The sequence below is a fragment of the Bison bison genome, unplaced genomic scaffold, assembly GCF_000754665.1.
Source record: "Bison bison bison isolate TAMUID 2011002044 unplaced genomic scaffold, Bison_UMD1.0 scf7180017864155, whole genome shotgun sequence".
In the NCBI taxonomy this organism is placed as follows: domain Eukaryota; kingdom Metazoa; phylum Chordata; class Mammalia; order Artiodactyla; family Bovidae; genus Bison; species Bison bison.
In genome coordinates, this window is record NW_011494727.1 from 1,338,239 (window position 1) to 1,352,636 (window position 14,398).

The 14,398-nt window shown below is 40.2% G+C and overlaps 1 protein-coding gene across 1 annotated transcript in view; it reads left to right on the forward strand.

The window, feature by feature from the left end:
* WDR93 (WD repeat domain 93) overlaps nucleotides 1-14,398 on the forward strand; it is a 52,523-nt gene that overhangs the window by 19,694 nt on the left and 18,431 nt on the right. The window contains exons 5-8 of the mRNA XM_010841028.1: nucleotides 1,980-2,058; nucleotides 4,157-4,275; nucleotides 6,173-6,211; nucleotides 10,334-10,418. Of these exons, the coding sequence (XP_010839330.1) occupies nucleotides 1,980-2,058; nucleotides 4,157-4,275; nucleotides 6,173-6,211; nucleotides 10,334-10,418 (322 nt within the window). The remainder of the gene's footprint in view (nucleotides 1-1,979; nucleotides 2,059-4,156; nucleotides 4,276-6,172; nucleotides 6,212-10,333; nucleotides 10,419-14,398) is intronic.

Consider the following 14,398-nt stretch of genomic DNA (forward strand, 5'->3'; position numbering starts at 1 on the left):
GCGCCGAAGAATAGACAGCTTTTGAACTGTGGTGTTGGAGAAGACTCTTGAGAGTCCCTTGGACTGCAAGGAGATCCAACCAGTCCATTCTGAAGGAGATCAGTCCTGGGGTTTCTTTGGAAGGAATGACGCTAAAGCTGAAACTCCAGTACTTTGGCCACCTCATGCGAAGAGTTGACTCATTGGAAAAGACTCTGATGATGGGAGGGATCGGGGGCAGGAGGAGAAGGGGACGACAGAGGATGAGATGGCTGGAAGGCATCACTGACTCGATGGACATGAGTTTGAGTGAACTCCAGGAGTTGGTGATGGACAGGGAGGCCTGGTGTGCTGCGATTCTTGGGGTCGCAAAGAGTCAGACAGGACTGAGCGACTGAACTGAGGCTAAGTGAAAAAAGACAAATATTGTATGATATCACTTTTATGTGGAATCTAAAAAATATAGCAAACTAGCTAATATGACAAAAAAGAAAAAACCAAGAAACAGACAGATATAGAGAAGAAACTAGTACTTACAAGGGGTATGGAGAAGTAGAGAGGAGTAATATAGGATTACGGAATTAAGAGATACAAACTATTATGTGTAAAATGAGCTACAAGGATATTTTGAACAATATGGGGAATATAGCCAATATTTTATAATAACTATAAATGGAATGTACACTTTAAAAATTGTGAATCACTATACTGTACATCGGGCTTCCCTAGTAGTTCAGATGGTAAAGCATCTGTCTGCAACACAGGAGACCCGGGTTCAATCCCTGGGTTGGGAAGATCCCCTGGAGAAGGAAATGGCAGCCCACTCCAGTATTCTTGCCTGGAAAATCCCATGGATGGAGGAGCCTGGTAGGCTACTGTCCATGGGGTCGCAAAGAGTCGGACACGAGTGAGTGACTTCCCTTTCACTTTTCACTTTCATGCATTGGAGAAGGAAATGGCAACCCACTCCAGTATTCTTACCTAGAGAATCCCAGGGACGGGGGAGCTTGGTGGGCTTCCGTCTATGGGGTCGCACAGAGTCGGACACGACTAAGCGACTTCAGTTTCAGATTTCACTTTCATATTGTACATCAAATATACTTCCATTTTTAAACAAGAAAGTGAAAGAAAAACTAAATGTTTAAAACTCCCTCTCCTTAAATAACTTAGGGGGCTTACTAGCCTAATTCTTCTAGGCACCTAATTTTGCTAGTCTTAGAGCTCCTGAAAGGTACAGCACATCTGTATACATTGAGTCTTTTTCACCTTGCTGAAAATTCAAGCAGGTTTCATACTAGGGTTCCATTCAGTCTCCACTCGATATGGACTGAATATTTTTGTGCCTCTAAAATTCATGTTGAAATTCTGATCCCCAGTGTGGGAGGCGATTAGGTCATGAGGGCAGAGTTCTCATGAGTGGAATTACCGCCCAAGAGAGCTCCCTCAACCCTTCCACCACATGACACAGAGGTGGCAGGCGGTCCATGAGCCAGGAAGCTAGGTCTTAGCAGACACTGAATCTGCCAGAAATCCTTGGAAACCTTGGATCGTGAGAAATAGATGTTGTTTATGAGCCAAATCAGACTATGGCAGTACTATAGCCTAGACAGAGCCTTTTTTTCAAGCAACTGACCAGAGTTTTCATTGTCATGTAGAACTCTTTTCAACACATTTTGAAAAGAGCTAATCATAGGTCTGAGGGTTTGCAACCTGAGCAGATCAGATAGTATGAAATCACTGCAAATGATCAGGAGTATTTATGAAACCAGGAAATAAGTCCAAAATTCTTTAGATGGAAAATTGAGTTCTACTGCTTTACATGCAATCTTGTCCAATTCCTATACAAAAATGGAAAGTCTGAAGCAATTTGAGGCATCTTTTTATGCCTCAATCTTTAGAAGGATTTTTTTTTTCCTGATGTGAACTACAAAAGGCCCTGAAATACACTCTCCTCTATCATCAGGCTGAACTTATTCTATCAGCTTCTCTCTTCTTTTTAGGAGGATGCCAGCAAGCAAACCACCTGTATAAAGATGGAAATTTCTAAAGGAGGGAACTTTGCAGCCTTGCTCCTACAAGGTAAGACTGACCAAAGGCTCTTCAGAGTTCCAGTATCTTCCAGATAATCACTTTCCCCAAAAAACATTTTACTTTTAAAAATAATTTTATTTATTTATTTTTGGATGTGCTGGGGTTTTGCTATTGCATGTGCTTTTCCATAGTTTTGAAGAGCAGGGCCTACCCTCTAGTTGCAGTGCATGGTCTTCTTACTGTGGTGGGTTCTCTTGTTGCTGAGCACGGACTCTAGGATGTGCTGGCCTCGGCAGTTGCAGGATGTGGGCTCGGTAGCTGCAGCTCCCAGGCTCTGGAGTGCAGGCTCAGTGGTGTGGTGCTCCTTACCACAGGGGCTTAGTTGCTCCTTACCACGTGGGATCTTCCCAGACCAGGGATCAAACTCGTGTCCCTTGCATTGGCAGGCAGATTCTTTATCACTGAGCCAAGGGAAGCCCTCCAACCCTTTTATTTAGAAATAATTTACAGAAGAGTTGCAAAGATATGACTGAGTTCCCTTATATCCTTCACCCAGTGTCCCTAATACCAACATTTAATATAACCATGGTACATTTGTCAAAATTAAGCAAATAACGTTGGTATAATACAATAAACAACAGATTTTTTTTTTCAGATTTTGCCAGTTTTTCCTAGATACTTTTTTTTTTTGGCTCCAAGGTACAATCCAGGATATCATATTGCATTCGGTCATCATCTTTTCACGCTGTACCTATATGTGTGATGTCGTGGTCTTACCTTGTCTTTCATGACCTCGACATGTTTGAGGAGTACCAGTCAGGTATTTTGTGCAATGGCCCTGATTTTCAGTTTGAGTTTTTCCTCATGATTCAAACTGGGGTTAAGGATTTGGAGGAAGATCTCACAGAGGTGAAATGCTCTTTTCATTGAATTATATTGGGGGGTATGTGATAGCACCACTGCTGATGTTAACCCTGATCACTTAAAGTGATCTGCCAGCTTTCTCCACGGTTGAGCGACTGTTTTCCCCCTTCCATGCTCTAGGTCCAGACCACACTGGAAGGGGAGAGAATGTAAACACCGTTTTCTGGATGTAGGATGATCAGAGAATTTTGAGACCTATGTTGAAACCTCCACAGTGACTGATAAACATTTAAGGGGAGATACTTGGAGATAATGCAAATATCCTGTTTGTCATTAAAGTTTTGCCCACCAGTTTTAGCATTCAACGTTGGATCTTGCTTGTTGCAATTATTCCTGTGGTAATAGAATATATTTTATCCAAATGATTATTAGCTTGACTTTTAACTTTTAAATAATTAGACATTTGGCGTCTCGGCCTCTATTTAGATTCTTGCCCCAGGTCCCTCAGATGTTAGGTGCTGGAGAAAGATACCTATTTTGTAATGCTTTATGCACCAAAGGAAACTTTTATACTATCTGTAGTAGTTTGTTAGGGCTGTTATAGCAAAGTACCACAAACTAGCTGGCTTAAAATTACAGACATGTACTCCCCCACAGCTCTGGAGTCCAAAAGTCTGAAAACAAGATGTCTATATGATTACTTTTTTAAGGAAACATTTAGCCAGAATCCCATTCTAGGAAAGTAACTTTTCCTGGGTTGGCAGGTATTCAGTACAGAAGCTGAGCATGTTTCTTTGACAAGATAAAGTGCTCACAGCCACCCCATGGGTTGTCATCTCCTCAAATATTGGTCAGAAGAATTCTCCTGAGGCATCTCTCAGAATTCGATTCTAGCCCGTTGTCAGCCATACCCCTCTCGGTTACTGCTTCTGTATATGCCACTTTCCTCCCCAGGTGGGAACAGCTGTAACACAAAATGTCAGTGGAATTTATCATTTGGAACCTAGAAAGTGTGGGGACCAGGCAGCGTGGACAGTCAGGTTAAAACTGTTACATTGGTGCTGTGAGGGTGAGAAGCCCATCTCCAGTTAGAGGCAGCGGCCTGGGGAGAGGAGTTCAGGGCTCTCTGTGAGTGAGGACTGGCAACAACCGATACAGAACCACATCTCCTTTCGTTTGTCAAAGTTGCCTCTGTGCCAGTGGTTCTGAGATGGGCCGTTTCTCTGAGGAAACTCATTGCCTGTTTGCGGTTGCTCAACGGTTCCTCGGTTTCCCAATGCAGGAGCTGGGGACATTTGGCTGGATGTGTATAAGCTGCCCAAGGAGTCTTGGGTCAAGGAAGTGCAGTACCCCCAACTTGCCGTAAATACAAAGAAGAAAATCAGACAGCAGCTGCAATTGGTAGGTAACACCTGTCTTCAACTGATATGTTCCTCCCTGCCCACATCTAGCGCACCTCCTTCTTGCAATTTCAAGATGAAGGAGCCTGTCTGGAGGCTGTAAGACAGGACAAGAGGTACCCTGGCCTGTGTCTCTTAAGTCAGTTTGCTTTGGTTAAAATAAGATGGTTAAAAAGCCGAGGGGTCTTAAACGGTGGAACATGGTATCTCTCTCCTCTGGGAGTTGCCTCTCTACCAAGACCACTCCCAGGCATTTCTCTGGGAGAGTGTTTTTTGTTTGTTTTTTTTTTTGACTCTGACTAATAGATATATTTTTTCCCCTCCTGGGCTGAAATAATCCTTCCATGTCTCTCCACTACACTCTCCACTACACTCTCCAGATTATGGTATAAAGGAGTTGTTCTAAATATATGGGAATATATGTATTCTTCATATTATTCTTAGAAGGTAGGTAGAAATCTACTATTTCAGTTTAATTATATATGATCCCTGGGACTCATGCCATCTCTTCAAAATACAATATTTAAACAAAAAAGATTTTAAGACAATTTTCTCATCTATCTGATGTGCAGTTATTATATATATTGGCTGTATTGTGTGTGGCATGTAGGACCTGAGCTTCCTGACCAGGGATTGAATCCATGCCCTCCCCAGTGGAAGTGCACAGTCCTAACCACTGGACCACCAGGGAATTCCCAAAGTGTACTTATTATTTTTTTTAATCAATGACAACAAATATCAGTTGAGGATGCCTTTAAAACATATTGTGCTATGTGCTATAAAGTGTTAGTGAAATTAATCTACGAGACCAAGATTGAGACTCACATTCAATGCCAAGTACATTGAGTGGCTTTGAATAAATGCCCTTTTTCTCCAGTGAATGTCTTTGTAGCAAGGTGTGATTTTTTGTATCTCTGGGAGAGTTACTGGCCCAGAGACATTCCTCCTCTAAACTCTTACAGAATCTATTCTTTGTACCTCTCTTTGACACTTCTCGTATACTATCCTATTGTGCAATGGCACCCCACTCCAGTACTCTTGCCTGGAAAATCCCATGGACGGAGGAGCCTGGTAGGCTGCAGTCCATGGGGTCGCTAAGAGTTGGACACGACTGAGCGACTTCACTTTCACTTTCACTTTCATGCATTGGAGAAGGAAATGGCAACCCACTCCAGTGTTTTTGCCTGGAGAATCCCAGGGACAGAGGAGCCTAGTGGGCTGCCGTCTATGGGGTGGCACCGAGTCGGACACGACTGAAGCGACTTAGCAGCAGCAGCAGCAGTTCTTTTCTCCTAACTAGATGGTAAATTTCTAGGTTGTTGTACCTTCTGCTTCTTTTTGTCACCATCCCCATGGCATCCTACTCAGTGCCCAACAGATACATTTTTTGAGGGATTAATTTATTATCCATGTGGGAAAAGCACCTTGGAATGGGGGTGATTTGTCACCATAATTCACTGTTTCTATACACTGAGAAGCAATCAACTTATGCCAGTTACAGTGGTAGCTCTTGTACTATGAATTATATTTAGAGTTACTTATAAATAATAATTGTCAACATCACTGATAAATTTTGTCAATCAGAAATATTCAGTTTAACTTAGATTGTTGTAATAGTCTCCTAGCTGACCCCCTCCCTTTCACTCATATTCTCTCTTAACGTCATTGATGATTTCTTGTTTCCCCAAATAGGTTTTAAGATCCTAGAGAATGGGTATCATGTATTAAAATCCTACAGGCCAGAGGACCACACAAATACTGGCCCTCCATGTCTATGGGGATGAGTTCACATCTCACAAGAGTGATTGAGGGGAAGAAGGAGCAATGCGAAAAATTAAAGGAAGAAGGGGAGCATATACCAAACCCATCATGAATTAATTTCTCATTTTTCTCCCCAGAACACTCCTGATTCTGTGACTGCAGATAGTTTAGATACGGTAAGAAACTTTAAAGAATATCTCCAAAGAGATTTAACTTGAATGTTAGAAATTTTTATTTTGATTTTAAAGGTACCTTAAATGTCAAATATATTAATAAAATATTCTTACCAGGGCACTGTTTTCAGATTCTCTGTGATTTGATCTTGTGCCTCATTCTTGAGGAGAACTGACCCAAGTCATTTGTTCAGGGGTGGGTTTCCCTGAGACAGGGGCCCTGCCAGTGTTTTCACATGGCCACAGACTTTTGTAAAATTGGAAAAAGTAACATGTTTTAACCATAATCACTTAAGACCACCACCATCTCTTCTCACTCAAACTTCCCCTCTGTCACAATAGCCCCCGAACTGAGTTGTATTAGGTGGTCATTGGCACTCTGTATTCTCTTTCTTACAGAGACCCCTAAACCATATATACTTCAGGCCCCATAGAATCCAGCTTGCCTCTGCCAATGTAAGCAGCCCAATCCACCAAACTCACGTTTGGGGTTTTTTGTTCTACTTTGGTGTTGGAGGTCACGTTTGTATTGGGATACGGCAGAGCACAGACTGGGTTCCCTGGAGCTTCCTGACTCTGCCTCTGAGGCAAAGAGCACACCATGCTTTCCAGAGGCTTAGCTCTTGGGATTCAAGCCTATCAGAAGAGAAATGGTGAACTTCCAAATGGAAGTCTCTCTCCAGAGGCCTTTCCTTTATCCCTTTTAAAATTACGTTTTGTCTCAAATTATACAAATGCTATGTGAACACATCACTTTGGGAAGAACCAAGTAATGCAGACTCAGCAGCCCTCTCCAGAGATCATCACCTTTATTAGCTTGGTGTGTGTTTTCTATAGGCCTTTAGTATAGAGTTTGATTCAGATATCAGTTTATTTTGAAAAATATACTTTCATTTTATGGGAATTTTCTTCTATATAAGTGGCATCATACTATACAGATTTTCTTATGATCTTGCATTTTTATACTAATCAACTTATTGGCAAAGTTTTGCAATGTCAGACAAACCTACCTTGTTCTTTTCCTCTGTTCTATTCCTACTAAAGATGTACCGTAGTTTATTTGGTTGTTCATCCATTGGTGTTATTGAAGGTTTTCCTAATTTGTGGCTTTTATATAACGCAGTGAAAATCTTTCTAAACTCTTCTTTGTGTACCTGAGTGCTCCTGAAGGATGTGTGCAATTTTAGTTTTAATATAGATCCTATTAAATTGTCCTCCAAAAATGACATGACAATTTACATTCAATCAATTTCTCCACAGCCTGGTTAACCTTGATATTATTAATTTTTGTGCAAATTGATGAAACAAAATATTGTCTCATGTTAATTTTCATTAATCTCCTCATATTTTTACTGGCTATTGAGGTTTTGTCTTCTGTGAATTGCCTGTGAATTTTTTGCCAATTACATATTTTCTTCCAATCTGTTGTTTCCCTTTTTTACTTTATGTGCTTTTCTGTTGTAAAGACATTTTAGATTCTGTTATAGTCAGAATTTTTAACCTTTTCTTTACAGCCATTGCACTTAAGAAGGTTTTCTCTATCTCAAGATTATAAATAAATTCTCCTGTGCTTTCTTCTAATACTTCGTAGTGTATTTGTTTTTTGTTTTTTTGTGTGTTTTTTTGCACATTTCACTCTTTTATACATGTGGTAGTTTTTTCTGTGAATGGAACAAGGAAGAGATCCACGTTGATCTGTCTTTTAAAAATAGCAATTGCAACACAAGTACCATTCCTATGTATATTTCTACACTTTTGATCCTGTTCCATTAAAATATTTGTGTGCCTGTACCAAGCATCAGCCTCTTGAGAAACCTATATGCAGGTCAGGAAGCAACAGTTAGAGCTGGACATGGAACAACAGACTGGTTCCAAATAGGAAAAGGAGTACGTCAAGGCTGTATATTGTCACCCTGCTTATTTAACTTATATGCAGAGTACATCATGAGAAACGCTGGACTGGAAGAAGCACAGCTGGAATCAAGATTGCTGGGAGAAATATCAATAATCTCAGACATGTAGATGATACCACCCTTATGGCAGAAAGTGAAAAGCAACTAAAAAGCCTCTTGATGAAAGTGAAAGAGGAGAGTGAAAAAGTTGGCTTAAAGCTCAACATTCAGAAAATGAAGATCATGGCATCTGGTCCCATCACTTCATGGGAAATAGATGGGGAAACAGTGGAAACAGTGTCAGACTTTATTTTTTGGGACTCCAAAATCACTGCAGATGGTGACTGCAGCCATGAAATTAAAAGATGCTTACTCCTTGGAAGGAAAGTTATGACCAACCTAGATAGCATATTCAAAAGCAGAGATATTACTTTGCCAACAAAGGTCTGTTTAGTCAAGGCTATGGTTTTTCCAGTGGTCATGTATGGATGTGAGAGTTGGACTGTGAAGAAAGCTGAGCGCCAAAGGATTGATCCTTTTGAACTGTGGTACTGGAGAAGACTCTTGAGAGTCCCTTGGACTGCAAGGACATCCAACCAGTCCATCCTAAAGGAGACCAGTCCTGGGTGTTCACTGGAAGGACTGAAGCTGAGGCTGAAACTCCAGTACTTTGGCCACCTCATGCGAAGAGTTGACTCATTGGAAAAGACCCTGATGCTGGGAGGGATTGGGGGCAGGAGGAGAAGGGGATGACAGAGGATGAGATGGCTGGATGGCATCACCAACTCGATGCACATGAGTTTGGGTGAATTCCGGGAGTTGGTGATAGACAGGGAGGCCTGGCGTGCTGCGATTCATGGGGTTGCAAAGAGTCAGACACAATTGAGGAACTGAACTGAACTGAACCAAGCACCAAGACCTTAGGAACTTCACAGCATAATATAGGCATTTAGTGCTGCTGCTGCTGCTAAGTCGCTTCAGTCGTGTCTGACTCTGTGCGACCCCATAGACGGCAGCCCAACAGGCTCCCCCATCCCTGGGATTCTCCAGGCAAGAACACTGGAGTGGGTTGCCCTTTCCTTCTCCAATGCATGAAAGTGAAAAGTGAAAGTGAAGTCGCTCAGTCGTGTACGACTCTTAGCGACCCAATGGACTGCAGCCTACCAGGCTCCTCTGTCCACGGGATTTTCCAGGCGAGAGTACTGGAGTGGGGTGCCATTGCCTTCTCCGATTTAGTGCTATAAACTTGCATCTAACTAATGCTTTAGTTGCTTCCTTCGAATTTTGATATTTTAATTTTTGAAAATACTTACTAATTTGCGTTTTTTAACTTCTTTTTTGAAACCAGTGGATTATGTTTTGAAGCATGTTATTTAGTGTCCAAATACTTGAGATGTTCTAGATATCTTTCTTTTTTTTTTCTGGTTTCTAACTGAATTCTGTTGTGATCAGAGAACATACTTCATATAATTTGAAACCTTTCAAATTTATTAAGACTTGTTTTATGCCCCAAATATGGTTAATTCTGTTAAGTATCCTATGTGCACTTGAAAAGAACATGCAGTCGGTTGTCATTGGTCCAAGTTATTCAAGTCTTCTATATCCTTACTGCTTTCCCCTCTATATTCTTACTGATTTTCTGTCTGCTTATCCTATCAGTTATTGAGGGAAGACTGTTGAAATCTATGAGATTATAGATTTATTTCTGCTTTCACACTAAGAATTTTTGCTTCATGTATTTTGAAGCCCTGTTATTAGGTGCAAGAAACATTTAGAATTTTATATCCCCTTGAGAATTGACTGTTTTATCTTTATTCAATGACGCTTTGATCTCTGGTAACATTTTTTGCTCAGAAATCTATATTGTCAGATATTAATATAGCCACCTCAGCTTTCTTTTGATTAGTTTATAAGATATACTTTTTATATACTTTTAAGAATCCTTACATTTAAGATAAGTTTCTTTTTGATAGCATATCATTAGGTCTTGCCTTTTTAATCCAATCTGTCAAACTCTACCTTTTAACTGGGGTGTTTAGGCCATTTATGCCATTATATTTAAAGTGATTTTTGCTGTATTTATGTCTAAATCTACCACTTTGCTGTTTCTATTTTTCCCGCCTGTTTTTCTTTCTTTTTTTTCTTTTTTCACCTTCTTTTGAAATGAGTGTTTCTAAGGATCCTGTTTTATCTCCTTTGTTGGCTTATTATCTGTGCTTTTTCCTTATTGTAGGATATGAACATTTCTTTTAGAGGAGATGTTAAGTTGAGTCTTCCAGTTCAAATAATGAAAATCAAACCACCCAAACCAATTACAGGTACGTATAAGTCCATGAATACTGTCTTTCCTTTTGCCATTGATTTCTTAGTTTTTCCTTTCTCTTTCTCCACATTTTTCATTTATTAGCAGCAATATCTGATTTACAAGTCATAGGCTCTGGGACTAAAGATTAAAAATATAAATGTTACAAGGATATAATTAACTAAAAGAATTGGGACATCAGGAGACACCTTTCCCCTAGTGCTGGTGGGGTTCACGCATTCCTACATTCCTGTGTTACTTCATTCACCAGTATTTGCTGAGGGCCGATAATGCACCAGGCACAAAGATGAGTCAGACACATGTCCCGTGCTCCAGAAGCTGCAGGTGAAAAAGGAAACCATCACAGTAGGATTCAATTAGGTGCAGCAGTGGGGGCCATCCAGGACCAGACAAACATAGAGGAAGGAGTAACTAACTCTGCCTAGGGAATAGGCAGAGGCTCTTTCAGAAGAAGGAACATTTGAGAAGGTTTTAAGAATTAAGTGGGAGTTGGCTAAGAGGACCAGAGGGTAAGTCCACACTTTAGACAGAGGACATACAGTCTGTCCTCTCAATATTCACACATGACCTTAGAGATATACCTACAAGGGTATTTACTGCAGTGCTATTTATAGAGGCATAAGACTAGTGAGGTAAATCTGGTACACTCCGAGTACTTTGCAGCCATTAAAAACAAAGAGACAAATGCAAAAGACCAAGAATAGACAATTCACTCTCATAGAAGAACATGGTGATATGATTTCTCCATCAAGATTTATTACAAAGTCACAGTAGTTAAAACAAGGTAGAAAAAGAGATGAGTGAATAATAGATGGAAAGATATATATAAAATATAGAAATAGTTGGTAGAATATAGTAGATTTAAAGATTAGATGAAAAACACAGGACTGAGAAGACAGGACAGAGTTAGGCTGAAATGGACCCTTGATATCTGATGAAGGTGGTGCTACGGAGCGGTGAATGGTCACTTCAGTAAGTGGTGCTGGTTGTCCATATGGCCCCTGCCTCACATGATATACAAAATTAAATTCCAGATGAATCATAAAAGTTAATATGAACGACAAAGCAATAAAACTTTTAGAAAATAATATAAGGCAATATCTTTATGACCTTTGGGTAGGGAAAGACTTTTTAGACCAAAGACAAAAAGTACTTATTTATAAGAAAAGTTGGTAAGTCTGACTATATTAAAATTAAAGACTTCTAATCATCCAAGTACATCATTAACAGCATGAATGGGCAAATTATGTATTGGGAGAAGGCATTTTCAAAACACACAAGACTTATGAATGGTCCATATCTAGACTCTATTAAGAATTCCCACAGATTGTTAGGAAAACGACAGGTAATTTGGTATAAAATAGGTAAGAGATTATTCAAATGGCCAATAAACATATGAAAAGATGTTCAGCATAGTTAGTTATCAGGGAAAGGCAAATTAAAACCATAATGAGAAAAAAAAACAAACCATAATGAGATACCACTTAACACCTACCAGAATGGCTAAAATTAAAAGATATTGATTATACACAGATCTGCACACACTGCAGGGTGTTTTTCTAACAAAAGGAGTAAGGAATAATGCTGCTAATATAAAACAATGATGATATTGTTTTAAAATAAATAAATAAAAGATATTGATCATACCAAGTTGGTGAGGATGTGAAACAATCAAACCTCCCATACATAGATAGCAATGAAAATCAGTACAACCACCCTGGAAAACAATTTAGTGTTAGTGTTAAAGAAAAGTTACATTCTCTGACCCAGCATTTACACTGGGTAACCAACCATATCAGTTTGTCTGGGACTAAGGGATTTCCCTGGACATGGGGCTTTTGGTGCTAAAACTAGGAAACTGCTAGACAAACCAGAATGAGTTAGTCACCCTGCTTCTAGTTGTATACCTGATTGGCTTGAAAGTAAAGGTATTTCAGGAAGAATGTACAGGAATAATAATAATGGCATGATTTCCAATAACCGCAAACCATGAAACAACTGAAAATCCATCAACAAAAGAACATGTAAATAAACCTTAATATATGTATATATTTTCCACCCAATGGAATACTATACAGCAATGAAAAGGAAAAACCACAAATATACACAACAAAATGGATAAATCTCACAATATTAAGCAAAAGAGAGCACATATAGAATTGACACTGTACAATTCCACTGTGTACAGCTCAAAAACCAGGCAAAACAAAGCTGTGGTGTTTAGATGCATATTTAGGTAGCATAAAAGTAACATAAATGTCATGAAGTGATTACCTAAAAGCCAAGAGAATGGCTGCTGCTTTTCTCAGGGGGTTATGACCAGAACCGGAGAAGGCAATGGCACCCCACTCCAGTATTCTTGCCTGGAAAATCCCATGGATGGAGGAGCCTGGTAGGCTGCAGTCCATGGGGTTGCTAAGAGTCAGACACGACTGAGAGACTTCACTTTCACTTTTCACTTTCATGCATTGGAGAAGGAAATGGCAACCCACTCCAGTGTTCTTGCCTGGAGAATCCCAGGGACAGGGGAGCCTGGTAGGCTTCCGTCTATGGGGTCACACAGAGTTGGACACGACTGAAGTGACTTAGCATAGCATAGCATAGCATATGACCGGAGCAGGGCCCTTGGGAAGCTTTTAGCAGGGAGATGTGATAATCTGTTTCTTGACCTCAGGAGAGACAGATGTTTTCTTTAGCATAATTTATTAAGATGCATTTAAAGGAAAAGATACATTTTTATGCTCCTTTCTGAATGTGTTATAGTTCACAACAAGGAAAGGGTTTAATAAATGCAAATAAGCAACAAACAAGAAGATCTATAGTACTGAAATAAAGAGATCTCCCAAGATATGTCATCAAATCAAAATGCAAAACAAACCAAAAAACAAAATGCCAGACATGCAGGGTATGACAGCAATTCTCAAACTTTAGCTGGATCAGACTCATTTGGAGGATTTATAAAAACCCAAATTGCTGGGCCCTGCAGATGGTGATTGCAGCCATGAAATTAAAAGACACTTACTCCTTGGAAGGAAAGTTATGACCAACCTAGACAGCATATTAAAAGCAGAGACATTACTTTGTCCACAAAGGTCCATCTAGTCAAGGCTATGGTTTTTCCAGTAGTAATGTACAGATGTCAGAGTTGGACTATAAAGAAAGCTGAGCCCCAAAGAATTGATGCTTTTGAACATTAGTGTTGGAGAAGACTCTTGGGAGTCCCTTGGACTGTAAGGAGATCCAACCAGTCCATCCTAAAGCAGATCACTGGAAGGAATGATGTTGAAGCTGAAACTCCAATACTTTGGCCACCTTATGCAAAGAGCTGACTCATTTGAAAAGACCCTGATGCTGGGAAAGTTTGAGGGCAGGAGGAGAGGGGGATGACAGAGGATGAGATGGTTGGATGGCATCACCAACTCAATGGACATGGGTTTGGGTAGACTCTGGGAGTTGGTGATGGACAGAGAGGCCTGGCGTGCTGCGATTCATGAGGTCGCAAAGAGTCAGACACGACTGAGTGACTGAACTGAACTGACCCACAGCATTTCTGTTTCATTTCTAACTCTGATGATCTGGGACCACATTTCAAGAACTGCTAGTTAATATATGGTAACAGGACTGGAAAAGGTCAGTTTTCATTCCAATCCCAAAGAAAGGCAATGCCAAAGAATGCTCAAACTACTGCACAGTTGCGCTCATCTCACACACTAGCAAAGTAATGCTCAAAATTCTCCAAGCCAGGCTTCAGCAGTACGTGAACTGTGAACTTCCTGATGTTCAAGCTGGTTTTAGAAAAGGCAGAGGAACCAGAGATCAAATGGCCAACATCTGCTGGATCATGGAAAAAGCAAGAGAGTTCCAGAGAAACATCTATTTCTGCTTTATTGACTATGCCAAAGCCTTTGACTGTGTGGATCACAATAGACTGTGGAAAATTCTGAAAGAGATGGGAATACCAGACCACCTGACCTG